General features: G+C 35.5%; 1 protein-coding gene across 2 annotated transcripts in view; it reads right to left on the bottom strand.

Moving 5' to 3' along the window:
* Positions 1 to 282: 282 nt before the first annotated feature.
* LRIG2 (leucine rich repeats and immunoglobulin like domains 2) overlaps positions 283 to 27,830 on the bottom strand; it is a 52,033-nt gene continuing 24,485 nt past the window's right edge. Inside the window, exons 3-19 of one of the 2 annotated variants that reach the window (XR_014025739.1) lie at positions 27,599 to 27,673; positions 27,035 to 27,169; positions 25,375 to 25,518; positions 24,140 to 24,283; positions 21,134 to 21,277; positions 20,803 to 20,946; positions 17,491 to 17,571; positions 13,987 to 14,058; positions 13,817 to 13,885; positions 12,929 to 13,092; positions 11,671 to 11,991; positions 9,805 to 10,086; positions 8,938 to 9,387; positions 8,022 to 8,171; positions 6,460 to 6,744; positions 4,090 to 4,725; positions 283 to 2,725 (exon numbers count right to left, since the gene is read on the bottom strand). Coding sequence is in view for 1 of the 2 variants with exons in the window: in XM_081322252.1 (XP_081178378.1) it covers positions 4,496 to 4,725; positions 6,460 to 6,744; positions 8,022 to 8,171; positions 8,938 to 9,387; positions 9,805 to 10,086; positions 11,671 to 11,991; positions 12,929 to 13,092; positions 13,817 to 13,885; positions 13,987 to 14,058; positions 17,491 to 17,571; positions 20,803 to 20,946; positions 21,134 to 21,277; positions 24,140 to 24,283; positions 25,375 to 25,518; positions 27,035 to 27,169; positions 27,599 to 27,673 (2,890 nt within the window). In the remaining variant the exon portion in view is untranslated. Of the gene's footprint in view, positions 4,726 to 6,459; positions 6,745 to 8,021; positions 8,172 to 8,937; positions 9,388 to 9,804; positions 10,087 to 11,670; positions 11,992 to 12,928; positions 13,093 to 13,816; positions 13,886 to 13,986; positions 14,059 to 17,490; positions 17,572 to 20,802; positions 20,947 to 21,133; positions 21,278 to 24,139; positions 24,284 to 25,374; positions 25,519 to 27,034; positions 27,170 to 27,598; positions 27,674 to 27,830 lie in introns of both variants that reach the window. The other variant, XM_081322252.1, reaches the window with a different exon arrangement.

Here is a 27,830-nt window from a genome sequence, read left to right on the forward strand (position 1 = left end):
CACTGCTGGCTCAAATTTAAGTGATTGTCCACTAGGACTCAAAGTTCCCTGTCACAATTATTACTATTGAGTCAGATACTACCTATACTATACCTGTGCATTTGGTTTCTCTTGCCTAAATGTAGAACCTTACTTTTTCACTATTGAATTTCATTTTGTTAGATAATTCTAGTTGTTACAAATTCAAGGCAGCCCAGGTGTTCAAACATGGAGCACAAGTAATGCAAACTATGCAATTGTTCAGAAGACTACTTACCTCACAATTAGACCATGACAAACCCAAAAAGTTAATTGTGTATTCCTTTATTGGATAAGGTATATTACAATAGACAAACATTTTACACATGCTGTACAAAATATACATTCTGATTACATGAGAAAATATAAATAGTTACAAGGAAAGAACAGCTATAAGAAAACATTGATTTCTACTGCCTTGGATATTTACAGCTATAATTTCTTTGGCATTGGAAAAAAGTATTAGAAATTTTCCCCCCCTGCAAACTGCCAAAACAACAACCACCTCTTTAAAAAAGCACAGATAAGTGAAATATTTCAAAATTGCCTAAATTCTAATCCCAGACACTATTCGATAGATTTTGTTTTCAGAATAGTAGAAGTATTGGCTTGCTAGGAAGTCATTTTCCCAAAACATAGCTTAAAGAAGCTATAAAATGTTTAAATTCTTTGCTCTACAATTTACTTTTAGACTTCCTTGTGCTCATATTCTCAATACTTCATTCATTCCAATTTCTAGCCTGACTGCTGAACCCATCCTAGCCCCAAAGCTGTCTGAATTGTTTTACATAAGGATATGTGTCTTGAGTGTTTTTGAGCACCTCGTTGACTCAAATATGTGCGAAATCTTTTGCCTGTATCAGCCCAAACTAGGGGCATCCACAGGCAGCAGTTGCAACTGCGACAATTGTTGTATTAATTTAATTTTTTGCCAGCAATCCAAATTTATTTAATAAGGATATGTAAATATGTAGTTCTTGTTTAGCCACCATTGTTATCATGGTGATGAAAAAGTAACTTCACAATCAATCCCCGCATTTACAAGTTTCACAGATCTATAAAGAAAAAGAAAGCTGAAGATCCTAAGACAGCCATGGTTTCACTTTCTGACTGCTTAATAGCTGAGTTGCCAGTCCCACTTGTGGTTGCTAAATGGGAATTTCTTTAATCTAACAAGGAAGTTTGGATTACCAAATTTGTCTCTCTACAGTGAAGCTTCTGAACTTCCAGAGTGAATAATAAAATATTGAGCTGTGCAATATGTCATTTGCAATCTGGCAGGAAGCATATACAAAGATGAAATGAAGTTCTGGTCTTACATACTTTTCCAGCTTTGCCGTATCAGATTCTTCACAAACTGTCTCAATTTCCCATAACCTGTTTTCATCACTTAGTGAAGGAAAATTATCTCAAGTGCTAACTTCACATCAGGTAAAATAGAAATGCTTTAACTATCTGGTACATGTGCACCCTGAAGATGCAAAACCAGCAGCAAGAAATTCTAATGCAGAACTTTCTGTTGCTGGCTATTTTAGCACACATCTCAGAGATACAAAACAGAGTTTTAATGCAGTCTGACTCTTATCCTTTTCAGAGTACCTATATTTTACCAAAGGTTTTTAAGTGGAACCTTTCTCTTATACAATTCTAAAACTCACACTTAAAATGATAATAAAGTGCCTCTGTTATCTTATTAACAGAAGTATCATCACCTTCCTGGCCATTCTGTATATTTTATATCTCCATTTTTGCTGCTAAAGTTCAGGTATGGTTCTCACATAAAATAATGTAGCAAGTATTAAAATTGTAGCTGCAAGCAAGATTAATCAAAAGCTAACTTTTTGGGGGTTCAATACTTTGAAGCAAACATCTTGGATAAAAGAAGACTGTTATTTTGTGCCCTAGAAAGCCGAGCTTTATCTACTTGCTGACAATAATCTGCCTTCACTTTTGTATTTTCAGCACTGCTGCAGACCTCAGACAAGAGATCCCTGTAAGATTTGGGACACTGATATTATGAAGAAATAAGCAATATGTAAGTTGGCACTTTCCACTGGTACAAAAACCAAAAGGGCAAGCAACCACTACTTAAATGAGTTCATTCTTTCATTGCTTAGTTACCTGGCTGGTTACTTTTTGTAAGTGGGACAAGCCCATAGGGATTCTTAAGTTACAAAACAAAACACAGGAATTTTACTGCTTCCAGCCAGAAATTCAGGCTTTATATAATAAGAGTCTTAACAGAAACACTAAAATTCCAGCTAGTAGAAAGAGGCCTTTTCCAGTTAACTATTACTCATGAGCTTAGTACATATTATTTCCATTAGTGGGGATACAGTCACTGATTGATTCATTTACTATACAATTTGTATGTCAATGCACATAAAGAAATACTATAAAGTAACATAGAAATAAGGCAGATAAAACCCAGTACAATATAGCAATAGCACTTAGACTTATATACCACTTCATAGTGCTTTATAGCCCTTCTCTAAGTGATTTAGAGTCAGCATATTGCCCCCAGCAATCTAGGTCCTCATTTTACCAACCTTGGAAAGATGAAAGGCTGAATCAACCTTGAGCCAGTGAGAATCGAACTGCCAAACTGCTGGCAGTTGGCAGTCAGCAGAAGTAGCCTGCAGAATTGCATTCTAACCACAGCTCAAACACCAAAAGCTCTCCAGAAAAGCTCAGTCTTCATTTTTTTCTACAAGGCAGGAATATTGGACACAAATGAAATATATTTGCCTTAATAATTTTTCATGCCAACATTTTACTATAGAAGCACACCAAATGGTTTACAAAGTACCTTTTATTGAACTCTGAGAAAAGATGTTACAAGAAATTCAGACTGTAGCTAATTTGCTAATTATAGGACTACAATCCTATAATTACTTACTTGAGAGTAAGCCTACTGCACTTAATGGGACTTAAATCTGAATAAATGTGTGGGATTACACTGACAGCTAATATTTTTCCTACATTTTATCAGAATACAAGCATTTGCCATAGCAAACATTTATGAGATGTTTTCTAGCTGCAATCTAGAACTCTGTATTATTATAATAGGAAAAATTAGCAAACAGATTATTCAAGAATAGCAAAAAAGATTATCTCAGTATAAAAAGCAATCTGAGACTATTGAGGGTCTATACCAGGGGTGTCAAACTGCTGGCCCACGGGTCGGACGCATCATGAGGAAACCGTGCCCACCCCAATGCCAGCAATGGGAAAAAAGCTCCGATACGTCGCACGACGTTGCGAGTTTGACATATCTGGTCTATACCCTTTGTTATTCTGAGATAATCTTCCTTTACTGTTACACTGTTATATCATGTGTGTGGACTCAGCCTGCATCAGGGAGTATGGGGAAGACAGCATGGCTGGCTGGGGAATCCTGGGAGTTGAAGTCCACACATCTTAAAGTTGCCAAGGTTGAGAAACACTGTTTTCTGACTAACCATTGATGTTCAACTCATTTAATTCTTCACATCTTACACACTCATTGCTTAATTTCTCAGCCATGGGTGTGAACAGAGATAATCAGTTTAAACTTTCTAAGCTTTAAAAAAGTAAAATTTCCAGCATCCATGAAATTTTAAAAATGATTTCACATTAATAGTTCAGATTTCCAATAATACATCAACTTAACCATCTCACACATCATACATATCATATTCTGTGTTAAAATCCACAAACCAACTCACAAGAAATTCTCCTTATGCACAATCTTCCTTCCATCAATTACTACCCATACATAAAACTATAAAGTGGAAGAGCCACCAAAGAATGAAAATCTCCAGTGAATGGCAGAGCATTTGATAACTCCAATTGTGGAGTGCAAATAATAATAATAATAATGAATCAACCCATCTGCATCATTTTTAGTAAACAGTTTCTGGAAGTCAGGGAAGTCAGAATGATGTGATATTTGGCATGATTTAAAAAAAACACCTTACATTTCAGTCTCTCATCTCCATTAGTGTATACAAAATATTTATATTATATGTATATATTTACATCTGAATACTTCAGAGAGAAAAAGTAAATAGATTTTGTGATCGGACATACTGAGGGGAATTCTTGCTAGTTGTCAGATGGATCAAAAAAATCAAGCAAGTTTCATATTGATGAATACTAAGAAATCTTGCAAAGAAGCTCTTTTAAAGTTTTTTTTTCCAGCAGGAAATATAACGTATGTGAACCATTCTTGGGAATGTTTCCAAGACAACAGAGACACTTTTTATCAATTTCCATCACTGTGTTGTATCTTCTTTTTTTTCACCATCCGTTTAAGACTGAACTTTAATATATGGTACTTATTGGAAAATAGCAGAAGTGATTTTGCCCTCCAGCATGCAGTGTTCTGTTCCATTAGGCCTCTGTTGGAAGCATGAAACATTTTTTGCCATGAGTCAAAATGTGAGGTAGCAACAATACTAACAAATGCTTCAAGCTGCTAATGTTTATTTCATTTTTATGTAGCTTCACGATGCTCTTGCATGTCCCGAGTCCTGTTAAAATCAAAGTTGTATTCATGTAATCTGTGATGAAGCCTAGGAGGAATAATGTGCTCTGGCTTCTTCTCTGTGATGCCTTCATTTCGCAGAACTTCTGGCACCTCATGGGTCTTAGATGGAGATGAACAATGAGGGTGCAACAACCCCAGATCATTATTGATACCCCATAAAGACTGTTGAAAAAGATCTGTGGAAGGAAAAATTAGAAATTTGAATTTGTAAACAACCTCAGCACTAAGATTCTCACCAACAACACCAATTTTACCTATAATAGTACATTTAAATCATGTATTTGCTATTTTTCTATGTTTAGGAATATTTTTGTACATTTTATAAAAAGCTATATATTCGGATATATCTACAAAAACATAAGGTAGCCAAAGTGTATTCCAAACTACTAAAGACACTTATTAAGAACCACATATATCTAATATTTATAGAAGCATCTTGGCTTCAAAGTTAGTAAATTTATTAGACCTTTTTTTAGTCAAAAATTATATTTTATTTCCTGCATTAAATGCTGCAAGGCATAGTTGAAAGATATTGTGTAATTCTGATTCTTATTTACATGACAGTTTACATTGTGGGATAGTCCCAGTTTGAAAACTTGAGCTTAATCTTTTTTTGGGGGGGATTCATGAGCTAATAATATTAATTTCTGATTCATCCAGTCATCAAAAAATTGAAAGAAACATTCAGGTTATCTAAATCTATGGAGTGGCAAAATATTAAATTAAAATATATTTTATTTTCCCTATTTGGTCAAAACCACATTTTTTTAAGAAAGTTGGAATATAAATTTGGAATAAACCAGATTTACAAATGAATTGCAAGAATCGTAAACATTAAAACTTATTTAAGTCTTATAATCTCAACGTGAAAGCAATTCAGAATTTTCATATTTATTGGACACTTGATAAAATGTTTTAAAAGATACGGCCATGACTTCATTATATTGGAAAATAAAATTATGGAGAGGGACACATATGTTTTCCTATTTTGCTTAATATCCATAAGTTTGTTAATATGATTTTAGGAAAGAGCAAGATGGTTATTATGATGTGATTTGGAATTATATATCAGCTATTTCAAATACATTACATGAAGAATAATGAAGTTATTAACTTATGGGGCACAACCAAAAATATTTACTCTTTTACAATGGCAAGACAGAACCATCCTAGATTTACAATCTTGGATTGATGAAATATATTCATTGTCTACTTATGAACTGGCTCTCTAGTGACATAATGGAAAACTAATTAATATTGCTCTGTATGGTCATAGTTAAATGTTATGTTTAAAAGTATCTCTCTCTCTCTCTCTCTCACACACACACACACACACACACACATTTTTTACTTTTTTCATTTTTTTTCTTTTTGTATCTTTTTCATTTCTTTTTATACAAGAAATCAAATTAAAAATAGACTTCTGGAAATATGAAAGACAATGTTTACATAACCTATTCTTTTGGCTTCATAAACAAATTACATTTAGATATATTTTGAGTAATGGAGCTTGGAGACTGGACATCAACAATAAGAGTAAAATCTGAGAGCCAATTAGATCTAGTGGTTAAGGCAACAAGCTAGAAACTGGGAGTCCATGAAGTCAAGTTCCACATTAACCGTGAAAACTAGTTGGGTGATTTTAGGCCAGTAACACTCTTAGTTAAACCCATCTCACAGGGTTGTTGTATGGAAAATGGGAGAGACAGGAGTACTAGATATGCTCAATGCCTTTGAGTTATTTATAAAAATAAGGCAAGATAAAAACAAATAAAATAAAAACAAAGCTCTGAAAAAGGCAGATTCAGAGTATATTTTGCAATGTAGCTATGAAGTATTTTACAACAGACAATTCATTATTCAGATGAAAATGAAATCATTTAAACATCAACCAAAAAAAAAGCCCTTACCACTGCCACAGGACTGAGAACATGGTTTCCTCTCATGTAGCCTGTCTTGACTGCTAACACACAGAGACCTATCTTGGCCATCTGAAAAGTTATTAATAGTTGTGGTTTCATGCTGAGGGCATCCAGGATAAGGCTCTTTAGACACCTGTACCATTAGGCTGGACAACGACTGATCCAGTGGATCCTCCTCTGCGTTGTATGTATAAGGACAATACTCCCTGTTTCTGGAATAGATGTTGGCATTGTCATAACAATCCGAGCAGATCACCAATGGCTCTGTGCCACCTAATGAAAAAATAATAATGGTAAGTTAGAATACTTTGACAGGATCGCTTCTACTAAGAAAACAAGCATCGAAAACAAGCAACTTTACTATCTATGGGAAAATCTTGGAGGATATGGAGTTTAGCAAACAAAAGCCAGAAGAAACAGAATCAGACATTTGGAAGGGACTTTTGGAAGTAATTTAGTTCAATAATTCAACTCCTGCTCAGTGCAGGAGCGGCTTGCTCATAATGAGCATTTAATGAGTCTAACAGCAGGAGGGTGGGGGAGAGAAGAGAACCCAATTTCAGCATTGTGTCATCTGAATTAGAAGGAGAAACTAGCAAACCTTTGCCAATTTATCCCAGGCCTTGCCCCTCAGGCTTAAGAGATGCTTTCTCCCAGCACTTGACTTTGTAAGTGCTATTAGGAGAGCTTCAATCGGTCAGAGGTATGATAGGATTTTAGTCCAGAAAAACTGGAAGGCACCACTTAGAAAGACAGGGGGGGGGAGGGAAGGAAATGCTTCTTTAACTATTCTCCCCTTTCATGACTGTCAGGAATTGGTTCTGGGTTTGCTTGCTTCATACAAGTGCATCCAGAAAAGTACAAGAATTTTCCCTTCTCCTTATAGCCTTCTCCTTTACCAAACATTCTTAGCTTCCTCACCCTCCACCACCTTCCTGATTTTAATCATTTTGATGGGAGTAATTTTTTTAAAAAAGAAAGCAAATACACACAAAAAAAGAAAATAAACCAACCAATGGAATCATTTTTTAAAAATGATTGAATGATTCTAAAACTAGTCCCGCAGCGATGGTGAACTGACTGAGGAGGTAGGGCAAATGTTATCTAAGCTGATGCAAGGAGTATATCAATAAAGACAACATTTTCACACCTGACACCCAAATTGGTCCACCTAACCATGTTGCAAACTCAGAATATGCTTATAGAAGTAGTCCTCAACTTACAACCATTTGTTTAGTGACTATTTGAAGTTACAACGGCACTGAAAAAGTGACTTATGGCCGTTTTTCACACTTACAGCATCCCTATAATGTGATCAAAATCCAGACGCTTGGCAAGTGGTTCATATTTATGATGACTGCAGTGTTGAAGACTACCAACAGTATGTACTACATAAGAGATTAATTATATCTTTAATTTTGCCTTGATTAATTGTAATTCGGTTTACATTCTTTGGAAAATCTCAACAATCGAGAATTTGGTGGGTCACAGTAAACTGGCTGTGGAAAATAATCTAATTTTTGCCTAAGAATAAGATAAATAGGACTTACCATCTGTGCCTTTGTGTATGTAACTATTGGAGGGAGGCATAAGTTGCTGATTGCTTCCTGCCTCAGAATTACTATAGCCTTCCTGTGGCTCTGACAGAGTCCCTTGAGAAGATAAGTAGCTAGGAATATCAGGAGGCAAATTTACCTCTTCTGAAAAAAAAGGGGGGCGGGGAACAATAGTTAACCATTATATTTTTAATATGGTATTAAACTATCCAGCAATTAGGTATCTATTAAGACAGTGACATTCAGGCAGCGTATCAAGAAACAACCTCACACTGTACAAAGCAAACTTACCTAGTATGTCTAGAACAGGCATGTCAAATTCGCGATGTCACGTGACGTCATGTGACGTATCGTGACTTTTCCCCCATTGCCAGCAATGGGGAGGGCGCAGTTTTGTCATGATGCATCCGGCCCGCAGGCCGGCAGTTTGACATACCTGGTCTAGAAGAATAAAATGTCTTGAAATCATTTTCATTTATTCTTTTCTAATGCTAATTTACTGCCATTTATTAAACTATAAAAAATTAATAATTTTCACACTAATTCCATAATATAACACTAATTTTTCTGAAGATATGACAAAATGTAATTTTTGAAAAAAAAATTATGCAATAACCCGTTAAACACTGCAACCTTATCACAAACAAGAAATTTGTGTATATTCATTTACAGCTTTCTTAAACTTCAGTATTTTGACTTTATATATGATCACTTCTATAGGCTGTATATATGGTAATCAAAGGCTCTGGCATTACGTTTCTGACAGAGGTTTGATGGTTCATGAAACAGGTATTTCTGGATGTGCAAACAGATTTCTACTAAGCCACTTCAAATGGAATTAACTCAATTCCCTTTACCAATTGTCATGTTAACTATGAAATCAATAAAATTAAATTAGCAGGTTTCCCACCTGTGTTAGTGATGCTATAATCTTCACTTTTTCTTCTCATGTGATAGATAACAACCACCCAAACTAGAGAGGTGCCTACAACACAGCAGACCACAACAATGATCACAATCCCAACTGTTGTCCAGCCATCATCTCCAATTCCAATGCCACTTTGGGATGAGTCACAGTTCGGTGAGGATAATACATGTAGATAAATATGGCCACGCACTGTACCAAGGGTATTAGACATAATGCAAGTATATTTTCCAGCATCCTCTAATCCCGCATCTACAATGATGAGCAGTTGATTGGCAGCTGCAAAGAAATGCCGTTCAGTCACCATCAGAGGACCATCATCTTTGGTCCAGTTTAGGCGAGGGGCAGGGCTGCCACTAGCAATGCACTGCAGAACAGCTGTTTCACCTTGAGCTACAGTCCTGTCTTCCAGAGGCCTAACAAATGAAGGAGTTTCTGGAAAAATAAAGATAATATTTAAAGTACTTACAAACACACAGACTAAATATCTTTATACTACATATTCAAGGGAAAATATTTCCATAAATATTTGGAGATGTTCAATTTGATTGTGGGATCTGACCACATTTAAATTCAAACCAAATAAACAGTACTGTTTTTCATTGCCTAAATCTAAGGCTAGCATTTTCTGATACTGCACTATGTCACTATTATTTTATTATTATTTTAACCACAATCCTAACATTCCTCCCTTGTAAAAATGCCAAAGAACTAACACATAATAACTGATTTTAACTTTCTCAGTGGGACAACTGGGACTTCTGATCTTATCCCTGTAGGTGCAAATCTCCTGAAATATATCCAAGTATGAAGGTCTAATAAAATGACTCATGTAGCTTTAAGTCTGCTTACCTAACACAGTCAATGTTACGTTTGCTGATATACTGCCAGCCACATTTTGTGCCATACAACTATAAATCCCCATATCTTCAATTTTCACATTTACTATGAAGAAGACGTCATCTTCTGGCATCACATGCATGCGCCTTTCACGAGCTGCAGGGAAATCTGTGCCACCATCTTTTTGCCAGGATATCTGGGGTGGTGGATGGCCTTCTGCAGCACATTCCAATTTAGCCATGGCTCTGGTACGTACTGTCAAGTCCATGGGAGTTTTCACAAAAGAAGGCAACTCTGAATGACAATGCAGTAGAATTAACATGAGAATTTTCCTTATGCAGAACACATAGAATCCACAATTCTCTTTGTTCAAAGCCTTAAACATTTTATACCAAACATTTGGAAAAGATCTGGATTTTTTTTTTTGGGGGGGGGATTAAAAATTACCCGAAAGTGCACTTTCTGACTCAAAAGATAGTTGTTTGCCCACTAAAAAAAAAAATCCAAAAACAAACTCACAACCATCAAAAACTATATTTCATCAATCCGCCTTGTTTCAAAATATAATTTACTCCCAAGATTTAATAATGATTTGGAGGGGGGAAACAAAAAAGCAAAATGATTTTTAGTTTCTCTGGAACAACCCATATTATCTTAGCTTTTTTAAATCTTTTCATCCTTTAAGATTAAAAAAGTAGTTTCATAACAGTAAACACAATAAAACATCCTCAGTCTGGGCAATCTTACTGGGATGATGTGATTTAGTACATTAAGAAATAAAGTGCAAATATTTTCCATGTAATTTACTTCTTGGTTAGTTCAGTACGATTCCTGTGAATTGGTTAAGATTTTCCCCCATCTGGAGGTAGAATGCACCATTTCCCTGCAACGGCAGCATTCACGTGCCCAAATACTTTTGGGCAGTCATTCTCCTGATGTAAAGGAAGGGGCATGCTGCTACCACTAACTTCTCAGGTTACAACTCTCTTGACTTTAGTACAGGGGTCTTCAACCTTGGCAACTTTTAAGACTTGTGGACTTCAACTCCCGGAAAGCTGGCTGAGGAATTCTGGGAGTTGAAGTCCACAAGTCTTAAAGTTGCCAAGGTTGAGGACCCCTGCTCCAGTAGACATAACCAAACAGGCAGCTCCAGAAAAACACAGAAGCTGTTGTTGCTGCAGTTGCCCCAACCATCTCCACCCATGGAACTGCTGTGGCTGTCTCTTCCTCTTATTCAGCTTAGTCCTTTTGGGAGCACTGAGCCAAGAAGCAAGTTGGCTGTTATCTAATTTAATTAACACACTGGGTTAAACTGTAACATGGCTTATTTGTTTTGGACTTAACTCATTTGTTATGGCTTTTCCCCTAAATTACAGTTAAAAATCCTTAGTAATTTTGTGCTGCTTTTTGTTTCCCCCTTTTTTAAAAAATGAAAAAGGTCCTTATGCCTAGCCTCTATGTGAGAAGTCTTTCATAACTTTTCAGCACCAGTTAATTTTTTTTACCTACTATTTTAGGGAGGAACTGAAAATGGAAAGACTGTTGGCACACATCTGGAAGCTAAACAAACTATGAAATCCTTTTTTTTCTGATGAAACCACAGAAGTGATCTGTTGGGTTTGTATCATGTATCAGTGAAGCTATAGTCAAAGGTTATGTAAACACACATTTCTTTCTCTTAGATGTCTCTTCTCTCCACACAGCACTACCTGGGAAAAGCAAGATCACTTTTGCCAGAGATCTAAATTGCTTGCTTGCAATGGACTGTTGGAATTACATGAAAGATAAAGGCTCTCAATCCCTCTTTTATACATATTCATTTCAAGGATTTTTTTTCTTCTTAAAACAAAGCAAAACAAAACTCTCACTGCTGCATACCATTGATAGTCAACTTGGCCTTGTTGGAATAATTGGACCCAAAGTGATTGAAGATGATACACTGGTATTTTCCTTCATCAGTAAAGTTCACATTGAAAACATGCAGGATAGAAGTATATTCCAGGATTTCACCATCTTGTTGTTGGTACCTGACATAATTTTCTATATCTGTGCCATATAGTATTTCACTGTCCTTTCTCCAGGCAGCAGATATAGGCAAATCACTGCTGCTCACTGCCTTGCAAGTCAGGGTAACATTGGTTCCTCTAAGCGCAACTGTTGTCTCAGGATGTGTTCTAATTTGTGGCTTAGGAAAGTCATCTATGAAAAAACAAAACATGGAGACAATATATTGGTTGCTGCAAAGTGCCCATCTTCAAAAAAATGTCAAAGCTAACATTATACTGTACAACTGCTAATGTAAAATAAAACCTTTCATAAAAACTGTGGCCAAAGATTTGCATGTGGCCCATTCTTCTGTAGCTCCCAGAGCTTCCTCACAATTGATGGGAGCAGGAAATTGAGCACTTTCTATTTTTGTAAGCAAACTAATGTTTTAGGAGAAGAATATATAAACATTTAAGTGCTGCAGATTTTTAAAATATACATTTCATTCATTAGAAAAATATTTTTCAATCTTGGCAATTTTAAGGTAAGTGTAATTCTGGGAATTGAAATTCACACATCTTACAGTTGCCGTATTTGAAATAGTGTCTTTTATTTCACCCTGTCAAATTGACTTTTGGAGACCTCAGTATCCCATGCAAGGCCAGGCATGATCCATAAACCAATGGAACTTACCCCTAAAAATATTAACAATATTGCTTTCAAAGAAAGAAAATTCCAAAGTATTAAGGCCACTGTACTTATATTTTTTCTACTATTCTATCATTTAAGCTTTCCTGTAACATCCAGGTTGACTTATTTGAAGATCTGGCTCTGCTGAACTCTGTTCACTGAACAAGTTTGTTAACTGAACAAACTAGCAAAAAATGTTCCAGACAACTTCTGAAATCTGAGTCTAAGGTTTTTGAACCAACATTTGGGCTAGCAATATATATGCTTAACGTATACACCAAAAATCATATCAAATTCACACAATCAAATTCACATAAACCAGAATGTTTGATGGGCAAGTTAGTGAACTCATATTTTCCTTCATAATTCATACATGCAACCATTTTTGGGATAAAAATTATCAGTAGGTTCATTATAAAATGACATTTTATTTTTTTAAAAAAGGTAAGAGAACACAAACCACAAACAAAATCTTCAGTGTTCACACTGAGAATGCTCCTTCTAGCTAGCCGTTCAGGATGAGCACAAACAACATTGACAGTGTCCTGCAAACGGCTGTGGAAAAGCCAATGTGGGAACCATTTCAACTGGCAGTCACACAATAAGCTGCTAGTGTTCAACAACCTGAAAACATAAGGCACAAGGAAAAATGCTGTAAGCTGGAAGGCAAAGAAATAACAGCTTGCTTGTAGTTACAGGGCATGATTCTTTTTTTCCTGCTTATTCCTGCTAAAAATGTTTGAAAATCTTCATTAACATTTCAGTATTATATGCCTGATGTTCCTAAAATGTATTGTAGATGTTAACCTTTAATATTTTACATTCATATCAACCAACTAACTTAAAAAACATCATCCAACAAAGTATAATGAGAGAGAGAAAATTCTGGTTATATACTGTATAGATCTTTTCTTAAACACAATCTTGTATATAGCTGGTGAAACAATACGTTGGATCCTTTGATGTCTTGATGCTGCTGGTCTTTATCTGCTTTTATTCTTCAATAGTTATTACATATGTTATCTGAAATGTTTAATGCACTCTGCATTGTACTTTTCAGAATTTTTGTATATATTGCCTAACTTAAATAAATTTTGCCTCTGAAGTATTGTTTTTTTTTAAAGTAAATAATTCAGAGAAACCACTTCAGAGATACTTGTGAGCAAAGATTTCCTGAGCTCTCTCACAGGGAAGATAATTCAAAACTAGTTTAACTAATCAAATTATCGCTTTAATCAGAAAAAAATCCATATTGATTAAAAAGTGTGTTAGAGATAGAAATTCTTTTCAGTGCAACTAATTTATAAATATTGATTGCATTTAACATTTTGCAAGATTAAATACTTACAATTCTTTAAGAAGAGGCTGGGAAAAACCACCTTCTTGAATAGATACTATAGCATTGTTGCTCAGATCTCTACAAAATAAAACAAGAACCACGTATTCATGAATTTGTTTCATGACTGAATTTTTAAAACTGGGATATGTTCTACAGAAAAACAGATAAGATATACTTACAGATATTCAAGGGCCTGAAGATCAGAAAGTGCTTTCTTTGTAATTGACTTAATTTGGTTTCCTTGAAGAATCCTTTGAAAAAACAAATAGCCAAAAATATTTATATGAAACAAAACAAATATTGGTGTAAAAAAAACCACCCTAAGGCCTTTGATAACTTATGTTCTCTGCCTTTTGTAGCAACATGGCTATAACAACTATCACAAAAAATAAAGTGAAAAGTATATGAATACTAATTTATTTTAATAAAAAAATAATTTACAAAAGCACAGGGAACATTTTAGATAGACCACAAGATGGTGCCAGTCCGCTATAATTAGCAAGTTGTGACAGGATCTAGAAGAGATTGCTACTACATTAAATTTCATCACACAAGTTGACAAAGGAAAAAATGAATAGTAAGTATATGATCACACAGAATACCCAACCTCTTCAAAGACAACAAAGCCTATGTAATACCACACAGAAAAAAAATAAAGTTAGAACTCTTACCAGTTTTTATTTCTACTTAAGTATTGTAGCACCATACAGAAAAAATAAAAACTCTTACAGCTTTTATTTTGACTTTTTTGGTATACCTTAGAGACAAAGAGATTATTGAGGCTGAAGTTCTCTGCTTGTTCTCTGGCACTTTTTTTAGCTTCTTGTAGATTCTAACCTTTAACTGGAGACTTGAGAATTTTTTAACTGGAGAACAGGAATTTTTCTCTCCTTTTCCTAACTTGAGATCAGTTTCTACCTTTCTTGTAAAAGAACCTCTTTTTTCTCCAATTGAGAGGAAGGGTCTGGGGCGGCGGGGTGGAGTGGTGAGGTGGGGTGAGGGAATCTCACTCTCCACATGCCCCAGAGCAGATACTGCTCTTTTGTGACTGCATACAAGGTATATGGCTGATTTTAAGAAAATACTTAATAAAGCAACAAATCCCAACAAGCAACTGCTCTCCAAAATACATTCTTACTAGATAGCAACTACATAACATTACTTATGATAAAAAGAGCCTTGGTGGAGCAGTGGGCTAATGCCTCCTTAAGTAACACCAGCTGCCTGCAATTAGTGCAGGTTCGCATCCCACCAGGATCAAGGTTGACTCAGCCTTCCATCCTTCCAAGGTAGGTAAAATGAGGACCCAGATTGTTGGGGGCAATAAGCTGACTTTGTAATAATGCCGCTTGGGGTGTGTGAAAGCCCTAATAAGCAGGCATATACATAGAATGAAGGCTACAGCTAAGTTTGTAAAGCCGCCCTGAGTCTTCGGAGAAGGGCGGGATATAAATGGAATTAAAATAAATAAAATAAAATAAATAACTGATTCTCATCTATAAATGAAGCTGCACTAAAACTCTTTTTCTTTATAATTTGAGGGTCAATAGAAAAATAATCAGTATACACCAGGCTACAAAAGTTTTATTTTTTTAAAAAAAATACTTGCAAGTCTTGCTATAAATTTCCTTGGACAGACTTCTATACAGTGAGGGGAAAAATTATTTGATCCCCTACTGATTTGGTACGTTTGCCCACTGACAAAGAAATGATCAATCTATAATTGTAAGGGTAGATTTATTTTAACAGTGAGAGACAGAATAATAACAACAAATCCAGAGAAACACATTTCAAAAAAGTTATAAATTGATTTGCATTTTAATGAGTGAAATAAGTATTTGATCCCCTATCAATCAGCAAGATTTCTGGCTCCCAGGTGACTTTTATACAGGTAACGAGCTGAGTGCTCCTAATTTCAGCTTGTTATCTGTATAAGACACCTGTCCACAGAAGTAATCAATCAATCAGATTCCAAACTCCACCATGGCCACCACCAAAGAGCTGTCCAAGGATGTCAGGGACAAGACTATAGACCTACACTATTGTCAAGCAGCTTGGTGTGAAGGTGACAACAGTTGGTGCGATTATTCGCAAATGGAAGAAACACAAAATAACTGTCAATCTCCCTCGGTCTGGGGCTCCATTCAAGATCTCACCTCGTGGAGTTTCAACGATCATGACAACAGTGAGGAATCAGCTCAGAACTACACAGGAGGATTTTGTCAATGATCTCAAGGCAGCTGGGACCATGGTCACCAAAAAAAAAAAAAAACAATTGGTAACACACTACACCATGAAGGGCTGAAATCCTGCAGTGCCTACGAAGTCCCTCTGCTCAAGAAAGCATATGTACAGGCCCATCTGACATTTGCCAATGAACATTTGAATGATTCAGAGGAGAACTGGGTGAAAGTGTTGTGGTCAGATGAGACCAAAATCGAGCTCTTTGGTATCAACTCAACTAGTCGTGTTTGGAGGAGGAGGAATGCTGCCTACGACCTCAGGAACACCATCCCCCACCATCAAAGATGGAGGAGGAAACATGCTTTGGGGGTGTTTTTCTGCTAACGGGACAGGAGAATTTCACCGCATCAAAGGGACGATGGACGGGGGCCATGTACCATCAAATCTTGGGCGAGAACCTCCTTCCCTCAGCCAGGGCACTGAAAATGGGTCGTGGATGGGTATTCCAGCATGACAAAGACCCAAAACACTCAGCCAAGGCAACAAAGGAGTGGCTCAAGAAGAAGCACATTAAGGTCCTGGAGTGGCCTAGCCAGTCTCCAGATATTAATCCCATAGAAAATCTGTGGAGGGAGTTGAAGGTTTGAGCTGCCAAACGTCAGCCTCAAAATCTTAACAACTTGCAGAGGCTCTGCAAAGAGGAGTGGGACAAAATCCCTTCTGAGATGTGTGCAAACCTTGGTGGCCTACTACAAGAAACATTTCATCTCTGTGATTTCCAACAAAGGTTTTGCCATCAACTACTAAGTCATGTTTTACGAGGAGGTCAAATACTTATTTCACTCTTTATAATGCAAATCAATTTATAACTTTTTGAAATGCATTTTTCTGGATTTTTTTGTTGTTATTCTGTCTTTTATTGTTAAAATAAATCTACAATTACAATTATAGACTGATCATTTCTTTGTCAGTGGGCAAATGTACAAAATCAGTAGGGGATCAAATAATTTTTTCCCCTCGCTGTATAGAAGTCTGTCCAAGGAAATTTATAGCAGGACTTGCAAGTATTTTTTTTTTAAAAATAAAACTTTTGTAGTCTTGTGTATACTGATTATTTTTCTATTGACCCTCAAATTATAAAGGAAAAGAGTTTTAGTGCGGCAGGATGAAGGCTTCTTCCACATGTTTCCAACCAATAGGGTCCTAAGCTTTCTTTTGCCAATTGGGCCCTCAATACTTGCTGATGTCGATCTGTACATTATAAATAAAGTCCTGCCTTCTTGAAGGCATAAGTTTTTAGGATCCTATTTTTAATAAAGTGAGATGAGAATCTTTTTGTATCACATTTATAAGACCTAACATGCTCAACTATTTTTTTTATACTCTAATATCAGACCTGAGTCTCAAATGATGTGAAAGGTTTCTAAAAATGTCAAACAGTCCCATACTCTGAAGGTTTCACTTTTAAGTCAATCAGTTCTACAACTTTTAAAACTTACAGTTTACGGAGTCTCTCAAGACCTGTAAATGCTTCATTTGCATCTTCTATGGCCCAGGATATCTCATTATTCCGTAGATCTCTAAAAATATAAATATATATTCCTAATAAATATTTGACCAAGCAAAACAAAACCAAACAAATTCTTCCAACCCCAATTTCTCCTCTCCCTTTCAGGTCTTGTTATTTTTAAGGTTTGGTTTTGCAATAAGTTATCCTCATACAGATGTTCATACTTCCATTAGTATAAATGCTGGCCTAAAGAGATATTAACTTGGTTAAAAGAATATGACTGGAGAATAAATACATGAACATAACCCCAATGGAAAGTGGAATTATGTAAAATCACTAGAGCTAAAGCCAAGCAGCACTGTTACTCCAGCTGAGTACTATCTATTAGTCTTTAACGGCTTTAGTATGTCATTTACCACCAACTGATGAGCCTCTACAGTTGAATTAATGTTGTACCATTGTTGTAAATTCTTTTGTGTTAATGAAGCAAGAAGCTTATAACATTAGCATAGTAATAGATAAGATATAGGTTGATTGAACAATTGCTATCCAGGAAAAAAAGGTTTTCAGAGACATATGTGGGTGGTTTTATTCACAAATTCTATTATATGCCAATTTGACTTTCATTTATGCCTTTATGCTCTACACCTTTCTAAAGTATTGAACAGAAAGCTGTTAAAATCAATTCAGTGAACTCCTAAGACAGGTTTGTCAAACTCACGACGTCACATGCAATGGGCACGTTTTTGGCATGATACATCCGGCCCATAGGCCGGCAGTTTCACATGCCTGTCCTAAGAGGAAAAGAGGATGCTTTGCTGAAATCTAATAAACTTAGCAATGCTAAGGACAAAGGATAAATTTATAACAACTTTTACTTTCCTCTCAGTTTAGTGAATTCAGAAACTTAAGCAATAGTTTATCAATGATAATGTACAAAAAACCTTTTAAAATACTCAATTTCTGTCATTTGGTACAGGCAGTCCTCAACGTACAACCACAATTGAGCCCAAAATTTATGTTGCTAAGTGAGAAATTTGTTAAATGAGTTTTGTCCCATTTTACAACTTTTCTTGCCACCTTTAAGTGAATTACTGCAGTTGTTAAATTAATAACACAGTTGTTAAGTGAATCTGGTTACCCCATTGATTTTGCTTGTCAGAAAGGCACAAAAGATGATCACATGGCCCGGGGACACTGCAACTGTCATAAATGTGAGTCAGTTGTCAAGCATCTGAATGTAAATCACATGACCATGGGGATGCTGCAACGGTCATAACTGTGAAAAATGGTTGTAAGTCACTTTTTCAGTTCCCTTGTAACTTCAAATGGTCACTAAGAGAACTGTTGTAAGTCAAGGACTATCTGTATAATTTTCCAACATTTTGCACCATCAATATAACCTCCCTGAAGTTGTATTCATGCTGCAAAATGAGAGAATATTTAAGATATTTATTATTTTCAGGAATTAATTTCTTAACCATAAATAAATGGTTAACCAGTTCCTTAATAAAAGCAGTTTCACGGTAAATCTCTCCCCTACCCGATATAACTTAACAGAAAGCTTGTATAGGAAAATAAATGCTATGCTGAATAATAATAACAATAATAATAATAATAATAATAATAATAATAATAATAATAATAATAATAGTGGTGGTGGTGATGATGATGATGAACCTTGGAGGTCATCTAGTCCAACCCCTTGCTCAGGCAGGAAACAGTATACCATTTCAGACAAATATGGAACACATATTCTATATTCCAGCCTGAAACCAGGGCAGTTAGTTAGTTTACAATGCAAAGCCACAGACACAGGAAAAGATCTATTAAAGGACAACTTTTCCGGCTGTTGAAGTTGACACATTCCGATGTCATATGTAACTAGAACAAGTTCATTTGAGTAGGTCCTTACTGGGTGGGCCAATAGGCATTTATTTTTCATGCCCAGTTAGGCATAAATACTTGGAGTCCTGTTAATCACTCTCAGACCATTGTCTATAAACATCCAATGACCCTGAACCAAAAAACTAGCCTCTCAGCAGCTTGATGTTTCTCAAGATCCCAACAAAATTCACTAATTAATCTGCTGTTCTTTTGTTTCATGCTACTCCATGTTTAAAACATTAGCTTTAACTAATCCCTTTAAAAGGCTGCATTGAATTTAAAACAGTGTGACTGATTATGCAAGTCTTCTGTAGGCTGTTAACTATTTGGGCAACAGATTATTCTCTTTTCTTCCCCAATAATACTTAATGATAGCTGGGAGTGATAGGATAGTTCCATCGCTTCCTCATGCTATGTTTTAGTTATTCTCCCTGAAAAAGACCTGTTACCCCAACTCAATCGCATTTACACTTAGTTGTGCAGTTTCCATCTCTTGGAAAGAATACACTCTTTCCAAGTACTTCTTTTAAAATACTTCTAAGGATAATAATATGAAGGTTAACCAAGTTCTTTATGTTTTATACATTCAGAAGAATTTCAAACATTTTACACATCTCTGGAGGATTTTTCCATCTCTCAGAACCATTTAAAATTGACTGTGCTGTTTTTGCACCAGAAAGAAAAAGGGCAATAAAAAACTGTTTGACAAAAATAACGGGGGGGGGGGGGGTATGTGGATTAATGTTACAGAAACCTTGAGTAGATTTCAATGGGGGGAAAAAATGGAAGATTGTGTGTAGTATCCTTTTGAAAACTGATGCTTGTATGCTACAGTAGAGTTCACCAGGGAAATGAGTAATGCTTAATTTCCAGAAAGAGAAATGCCGGAAATTCCTGAGGGATAGATAATACCATTTTCCCATTTAACTGATTTTTATGAAGGACAGGCTGCTCTTCGCTGGACTGAAAGGGAAACGTATTTTGCATATGTTCAGATGCTAGGTTTGTGCACTATTATATATATTTTAATATGTATCTACCTATACTTCAGCCTCCTATCCTAGCATAGAAAGAACTCAGCCTGAAAAGAAAGGCTTGCTTAGTTCATGAAGACAGATGGTTAGATAAAGTAACACCGATCAATACTCCATAAGAATTATTCAATGTAGCATCCGCTACATTATACACAAGTCCATTTAAGCGCTGAATCTTTTAAAAAGCACCTAATTAATCTGAGCAAGCTCTTTGATAAAATAAACCTCTCATATTTTGAAATGCATATGGATAATCTAAGGTCAATCGTCAGAAAGGGGACCCACATCTCCTTTTGTTCTTAATACCATAGGCTTAAATTTTATTTCTGCTAACTTTCTTCTGATAAATGTTATTTTCCCTCCAAATTATATACACTTACAAAGTCTGTAGATATGAGAGTCCTTTAAAAACTCCATCAGCAATGTAACTGAGTCTACTGTCACTCAAATTTAATTTTTCCAATACATTCACTCCAATAAAAGCAAACTCATCTAGGCGAGTCAGTTGATTGTATGACAGATCTCTAAAACGAAAGGCACAATAAAGAGAAAAATGTAAGTAACAAGATAGTTGAAATGTTGTGACACCACTAATCAATTTGATTTGAGAAGACAAATACATTTTTATAAAGTATATTAAGAAACTTTCCCAACTGAGATAGCAATTTATTCCACTAAATTTACCTCAATAAAACAAATGTAAGTACTTACAGTTCAGAAAGACTTTGGCAGAATTCCCATGCATCAGGTCCAATCCTACTAATGGCATTCTGACTGACATAGAGCTTTTGCAGTGCCTGCAAGCCATATAGCCATCCCTTATTTATTTCTGTCAGATTATTCTGTTCCAACTCTCTATAGAATCAAAAGAAAATGTCACGTATGCTTTAAATTATGTATTTAAAAGTATGTATTTTAAATGCAAACCATATATAGCAATTTGCTAACAGAAATGCAAAGCTATTGTTAAATACTGTTGTACCTACAAGTCCTCAACATAGAAGCCAAGAAGGCTTCCAGTTTTGATGTTGCGGAAAGGCCCCACTAGGGGACCCTGGAAAGTGTTGAAAGTCGCCCCGTAGAGGCAGCAAGCAAGGAGGGCACCCTCGTTGATCACAGGGGAACAACAGCCCTCCAAACTGGCTGGGGAAAGACTAGCTATATTCACTTAGCCAGTCAGAAGCTGCTGTCAATGGAAGACAACAAGCACTATCAAGCAATCTTACAGAAACATGGATGAAACTCTTTATGACCTCTTCCTGAAAATCTGCCCAAAGCACTCCCCCACAGGAGGGACAGGGAAATTCCACCCCATTCCCTCAGGAAAGCAGCAAATTAATTACTTGGAGAAAAAGGAGAAACCTACAAGACCAACGTGGAATATATATAATTTGGGGACTAAAATTGTTTTTAAGACCTTTTTTAAAAAAGAAAGACTTGAAAAGTTTACAATATAAATTTTGGATTTAAAAACTGAAAAATGGCATTGATGACATCTAGTGGTGAATTACAGCACTACAACTTATTTATGCCTAAAAGATACCTGGCTAGAAGCCCAGAGTTAGATAAGATTTTGGCTGGCCTTGGAAGCTTTTGATAATTGCAGCTGAGAAAAAGGAACAGACTTGGGGGCTGCTGGCCTTGGAAGCTTTTGATAATTGCAGCCGAGAAAAAGGAACAGACTTGGGGGCTGCTTATCTGTGTAGCAGAGACAATTATATTACTCTAAAACTGGCCTGTCTGAATTATGAATACAAATACTGACTTTCAGAACTGTATTGTGGGACTATTTTCCTGTAGAAGAAACATATACTATTGTCTGATATGATGGAACACTTTGGATTATAAATCTTGATTGTTAAACAACCTTTAATGGTTCTTTTTTCTCCCTGGACAGAAAGGATATATTTCTCATTGGACATAAAAAATTGAATTGTACTTATATCTGCTTAGGGGAGATTTAAGAACAGCTAAGTTGGTTGGATAAATTTATAAAGGCTACTTACAAAAAATAAAATGGATGTTCCATATTTAGCTCTAAATAGTAAAAAAAACATCTTTAACATCTGTCTCCAGAAGCCTGAGTTTGCCATATCACCAAGAAAATACTGATGAACCACAGAAAGAAATTCTCTCCATGTTGAAATTAATACAAGAAACAATTGCTTTAGCTCATGATGAGATTAAAAATAACACAAAGGAGAAAAAAGAACAATTTTCTAATTTAAATCTACAAATTGAAATAAATATTTAAATCTATAAATAGAAATAAATAAATAAATAAATAAACTCAGAAAATAACTACAGAGAAGGAACCCGCAATTCAGAAAATAGAAGGAAAACTAGAGAATGCTGACACAAACATTGAGGATCTAAAGGAAGAAACTAACGGCTAGACTCAGATAAATGAAGACTTAGAAGACACACAACGATAATATTCGAAATGGAAAAGACATTTTACAAACCAAGGAGGATAAAGAAAGAGAGCTGATGGAATGGAAGATAAAGCCGTTAACAATAATGTGGGAATTGGAGAAGGAGGGAGGCTGTTTAATGAATATCAACGGGCTAGTTCCTCCAAAAATGCTTTAACTAAATCTCTTGTTTCAAATAACATACATAAAAATAGAGGAAGAATTATTTGATAATCCAAATGTACTGACTTGGAAAGTTAGTGGGCAAAGGAAGAAAGCTAGAGTAAGACTGAAGGAAATAGAAGCTTTGACCTATTAGAGGGGATGTTATAGTACCAATCAGATGTTTGAATATGGTTAAGAATATATTGCTAGAAATAGTGTTATTATTGTAACTAGATAGATAGGATTTGTAATATCTTGGTATGAGAAGGGAAATAAGAATATGCTAAGAACTTTGAATAAGGGAAACTTGGTTACCCAAATATAACTTGTTCTGAAATTATAAATGATTGGGATATTTTGAACATGGATGGGAAATTAAAATTGAAAAAAGCAAAAATAGGATATGGACTGAATAAATGGATATTGAGTGTAAATGCAATTAAGATATGCTTTGGTTAGAAAAGATATTCTAAACTGATATTATTGACACTACTAGAAAAATGTAAAAAATGTTGACAGGCAATTATATATTTACTAACAATAATAAGAATTGTATTTACTTAATGTGGAAAAATGTCTACTACCAGAAGAAGAGAGGATGTACTAGAGCAGGGGTAGGCAACCATGGCTCTTTTATGACTCGTGGACTTCAACTCCCAGAATTCCTGAGCCAACTGGCTCAGGAATTCTGGAAGTCCACGAGTCATAAAAGAGCCAAGGTTGCCTACCACTGTACTAGAGGGTGTAATATTGGATTTAGTTTGAAGAAGCTTACACATACCACAGAATCACTAATGGGCTCAGTCATCACGTTGTCTATTAGGTACTTGATTGTAAAAATAGAAAATTAATAAAATATTTATAAAACAAAAAAGAAGCCAAGAGAATTTAAAAGCAAAGAAAGGAAATGTTTAAGTAGAAAGCAAAAGAGATTCAATTCTATATTCATTCATTTTGTTAATGTTATTGTTGTAAGTTGTGCCATTGTTTTCTGAAGTGTACTATGGAATATTTAAAAAATATTAACACTGTGATGAAATGTAATTGGTAAATCAATACATCTATCATTAAACTTAATCATCTCTTTCAGCTAATCAAATCTAAGATTTTTAATGAAAAGTTTATATAATATACTCACAATTCTTCCATATTATTCAGTCCAAAAAAGGCACCATCCATCAGATTACTAATTCCATTGCGTTGCATTTTTAATGATTTCAATGAGTCCAAGCCTTGGAAGGTAAGGCTTTCTATTACCTTAATTCGGTTTCTTTTAAGTTCCCTGAAAATTTTAAATATAAGGTAACAGAAATCAAGCACAAATGTAACTTTTTCTATGGTTGCTATTCTAATGAAAAACATTACAAAGACTTTGAGGTAAGACTTTGATGTAATTTAACCATCAAAAAACAAAAACTGAACTACAAAACTAAATAGTCAAAGCCATACCTAGTACTAACATATATTTAAACACATAAATCTTCAGATGACCAATATTTCCACTCTGAACAAAGAGTTTAGTTGGTACTCTTTATACCAGGACTTCAGCAGAGGATAGATTTCTTTCCCATATATATTAACAATTATTTTATTTGAAGAATAATATATTTATTGTACAATGTGAACTTTATTCCAACAAAATAATAAAATCTAAGGCCTGGAAGGCACCATCTTTAGGCAATTTCAATTTACAACCAGTTATGCCAGACCTCCTCTTGGGGTACTTAAAACTTGTTTCTGAAGTTCTAATGGTAACCTGACTGCATTTCAGATGCTTGGCAACCGGCCTGCATTTACAGTTATCACAGCCACATGCCCATATTTTACGATGGTTTTGCCAAAAACCAGCATTTATTTTTGCCAAAAACCTGCCCACAGTGAACCATTGGTTCACTTAATGAGCTGATCACATCAGTCATGTGGATGACTGATTTATGACCATCACTACTTATGAGTGTAATGGGCAGGCTCTATTACAATCATACGTCAAGCACTACCTATAATTCAATACCCTGCTCAGAATTCAGAACTATGGTATGTTGGGAGCTATTATTGCTTTGGATTCCTGCATTGAGTAAATGGCCTACCATTAGAAATTTCTCAGAAAGAAGGAAAAAATGTCAGTGAAGCAAATGAAACTTGATACCAGATCTGTATCCCCATGAGAGCTGAAAAGATAACTTTTAGCATGTAAACTAGGAATGGTAGCTTTGGAACTTTCCACTTGACATTTATCCAATACACTTAATTCTTTTATTAGACACATATATTGAAAAAAATTTAAAAAATGAATTACTTCTCTGGCATGAATTTATGACATTCGTTAACATGCTCCATATATGGGCTTCAAACTGACAATGTATAATCACTTACAAGAACTGCACATAAGGTAGCTTGAAAGTCTTCGGCGGAATCATGCTTATTCTGTTTCTGTTCAGTTTTAGAACTATTAAGGAATTGGACAGGTTATCAAAACAGCCTGCTTCCAGAGTGGTTATTCTATTGTTGCTCAAATTCCTATAAAAACAGAGTTTTAGAAAGGTAGATGTTAAATTCTGATGGAATAATTTAACAAAAGAAACCATTCCTTACTTCAAGAAAATTTACTTTCATAAAACTTAGCATGCTGTTTCACTAATTGTTAGATTACGGGTCCCCAACCTATGGGCCGCAGCTCACTACCAGACTGTGGCCTACTGGCCAACAGGCCGCACGCACTCAACCCAATTGCACTAGCACCCGCAGACCCGTTTGTGCATGCGTGTGGACCTACTGGCGGCTAATGCCTGCACAAATGGGCCCACCAGCATGTGTGGGGGTTGTGCAGCCTGTTTGCGCCTGCATGCGGTTGCTAGTGGGGTGGCTAGCGCCTGCACACCTGCACAAATGGGGCCACTAGCCCCGTGTGAGTTGCATGGCCTGTTTGCACAAGCAAGCGGGTGCTAGCAGTGGTGGTGGCTAACCCCTGCGCACATGCACAAATGGCTGCTAGTGTTGTGCAGGTGCTCACGGCCCCGTTCACGCATGCGCACGCACACCCAAATTTCCCAGCTGTTTCCTTTCCCTCCGGGCTGCCAGCATGAAAAGGTTGGTGACGTCTGTGTTAGATGATGTCATCAGAATTAATCAGATGCAATTAAGTAATGATCTTTTATTCACAGTTTGCTAGATACTATTCCTTGTAGAGTTGGTATTTCCCACTGTCACTCAGCAACTTATCTTTTTAAGCAACCTGGACAATCATGTAAGAGAATCTGAAACATATTACAACTTTGAGGGATAGAGACAATTGAGACAAACATTCCTTTTCCAATCTGTCCACATTGCACTTTTAAACTGCAATTGAGCTGACTCTATTCCCACATGGCTGAAGAGTGTTTCTGCTTTTAATTAATTGTGGCTTGTGTTTTTGGAGCCACTAAGTGTGACTAACATTAATCAGTTTATGGTTTGTTTTAAATTACCAGTTACTATTAATTACAGTTCTTGGTCCAAACGTACATGTGAAAGTGAAAGCTTTTCAACTGTCTTGCAAAATAAACTGAGAGTATATAAACCTGGGAGGATACTACATTCACGCACTCTCACTAAGCTACAGTTTAGCATGTTTAGAATCATATTAATATTCCATATAGTAAAGATCTATTTGATATTATTAAAGTCTGTCTATCCTATTTCCAATCTCCAGTCATGGTTAATAAATTAATATTAAAAATTTCTACTCAGCTTGCAACTGATTTTGAGGGATACCACCTCCTAATCTGGGAATCCATACAATCTCCTGTATATCCATTCCTCTATTCAGTGATTCCTCCATTACTAAATCTACTCTTCACAACATGTCTAATTTCATTAGTACCATTCTGAAGCTTTATTATTTCATTAATATTATGATTTCATAAAAATGGCACACAGAAATCCATTAACAACCCTTGCAATCTTTTTATATAAAGGAAAAAAAATTAGATCAGATATACAAACTGGAAAAGAAACTACTTTCAATGCCTCATGCTAAGTGTTCCCATGTACTTACAGGTACTTCAGCTGCATATGTGGGAATGAAGAAACTTTGATTTCCGTGATGAAGTTGGAACTGAGATCAAGGTTCTCCAGGGAGAAATAAGTTTGTAGCTGTTCAGAGACAATCTCCTGAATTGAATTATGCACTCTAAAACATAAATAATCAACTTAGAAGCCATACTTATATCATCTTTGAAATTTCAGCTTGTTAAAAAAATACAAATAAATATCTTGTAGATTAAATGTGAATTATAATATTTAGAAGCTTCTTATTATGATATAAATTGATGATTGGATTGGCTACTATCCAAACAGCTTGATGGATTGCTTGCCAGTATCATTTGATGAGCATTTTAACTTATTTAAATGTTCAGTATGACAGATAGTATAAATATAACAAAGGAATTCTGATATTACTCTTGTTAATTGCTCTTTCATAACATTACATAAATTTTTCAATTTACTTTTCAAACATCCCCATGCTTCATTTTTATTTGATTAATTATCTAACACAATTTTATTTTCTACATTGCTAAGTTTAAAAATCATCCTGAAAATTTTGTGAATATTAACTTACAGTGATAGTAGTGTGATATTAGAAGTTAGTTCACCAAAGTGGGGAATGCCACTTAGTTCATTGTGATTCATCTTCCTGAAAGAAGGATTATTTATTAGCACTCAAAAAGAAGTCATATCAACAAAAATAGAGTAAATTTGCCATGCATTAATATTCTTGTTCTATGTGCATTTTAAAAAAAACCTACATTCTCAGAAGTAAACTTCATAAAAAGCAAAACAACTCAAAGCAC

Source organism: Vipera berus (genome assembly GCF_964194415.1).
Source record: "Vipera berus genome assembly, chromosome: 3".
Lineage (NCBI taxonomy): Eukaryota > Metazoa > Chordata > Lepidosauria > Squamata > Viperidae > Vipera > Vipera berus.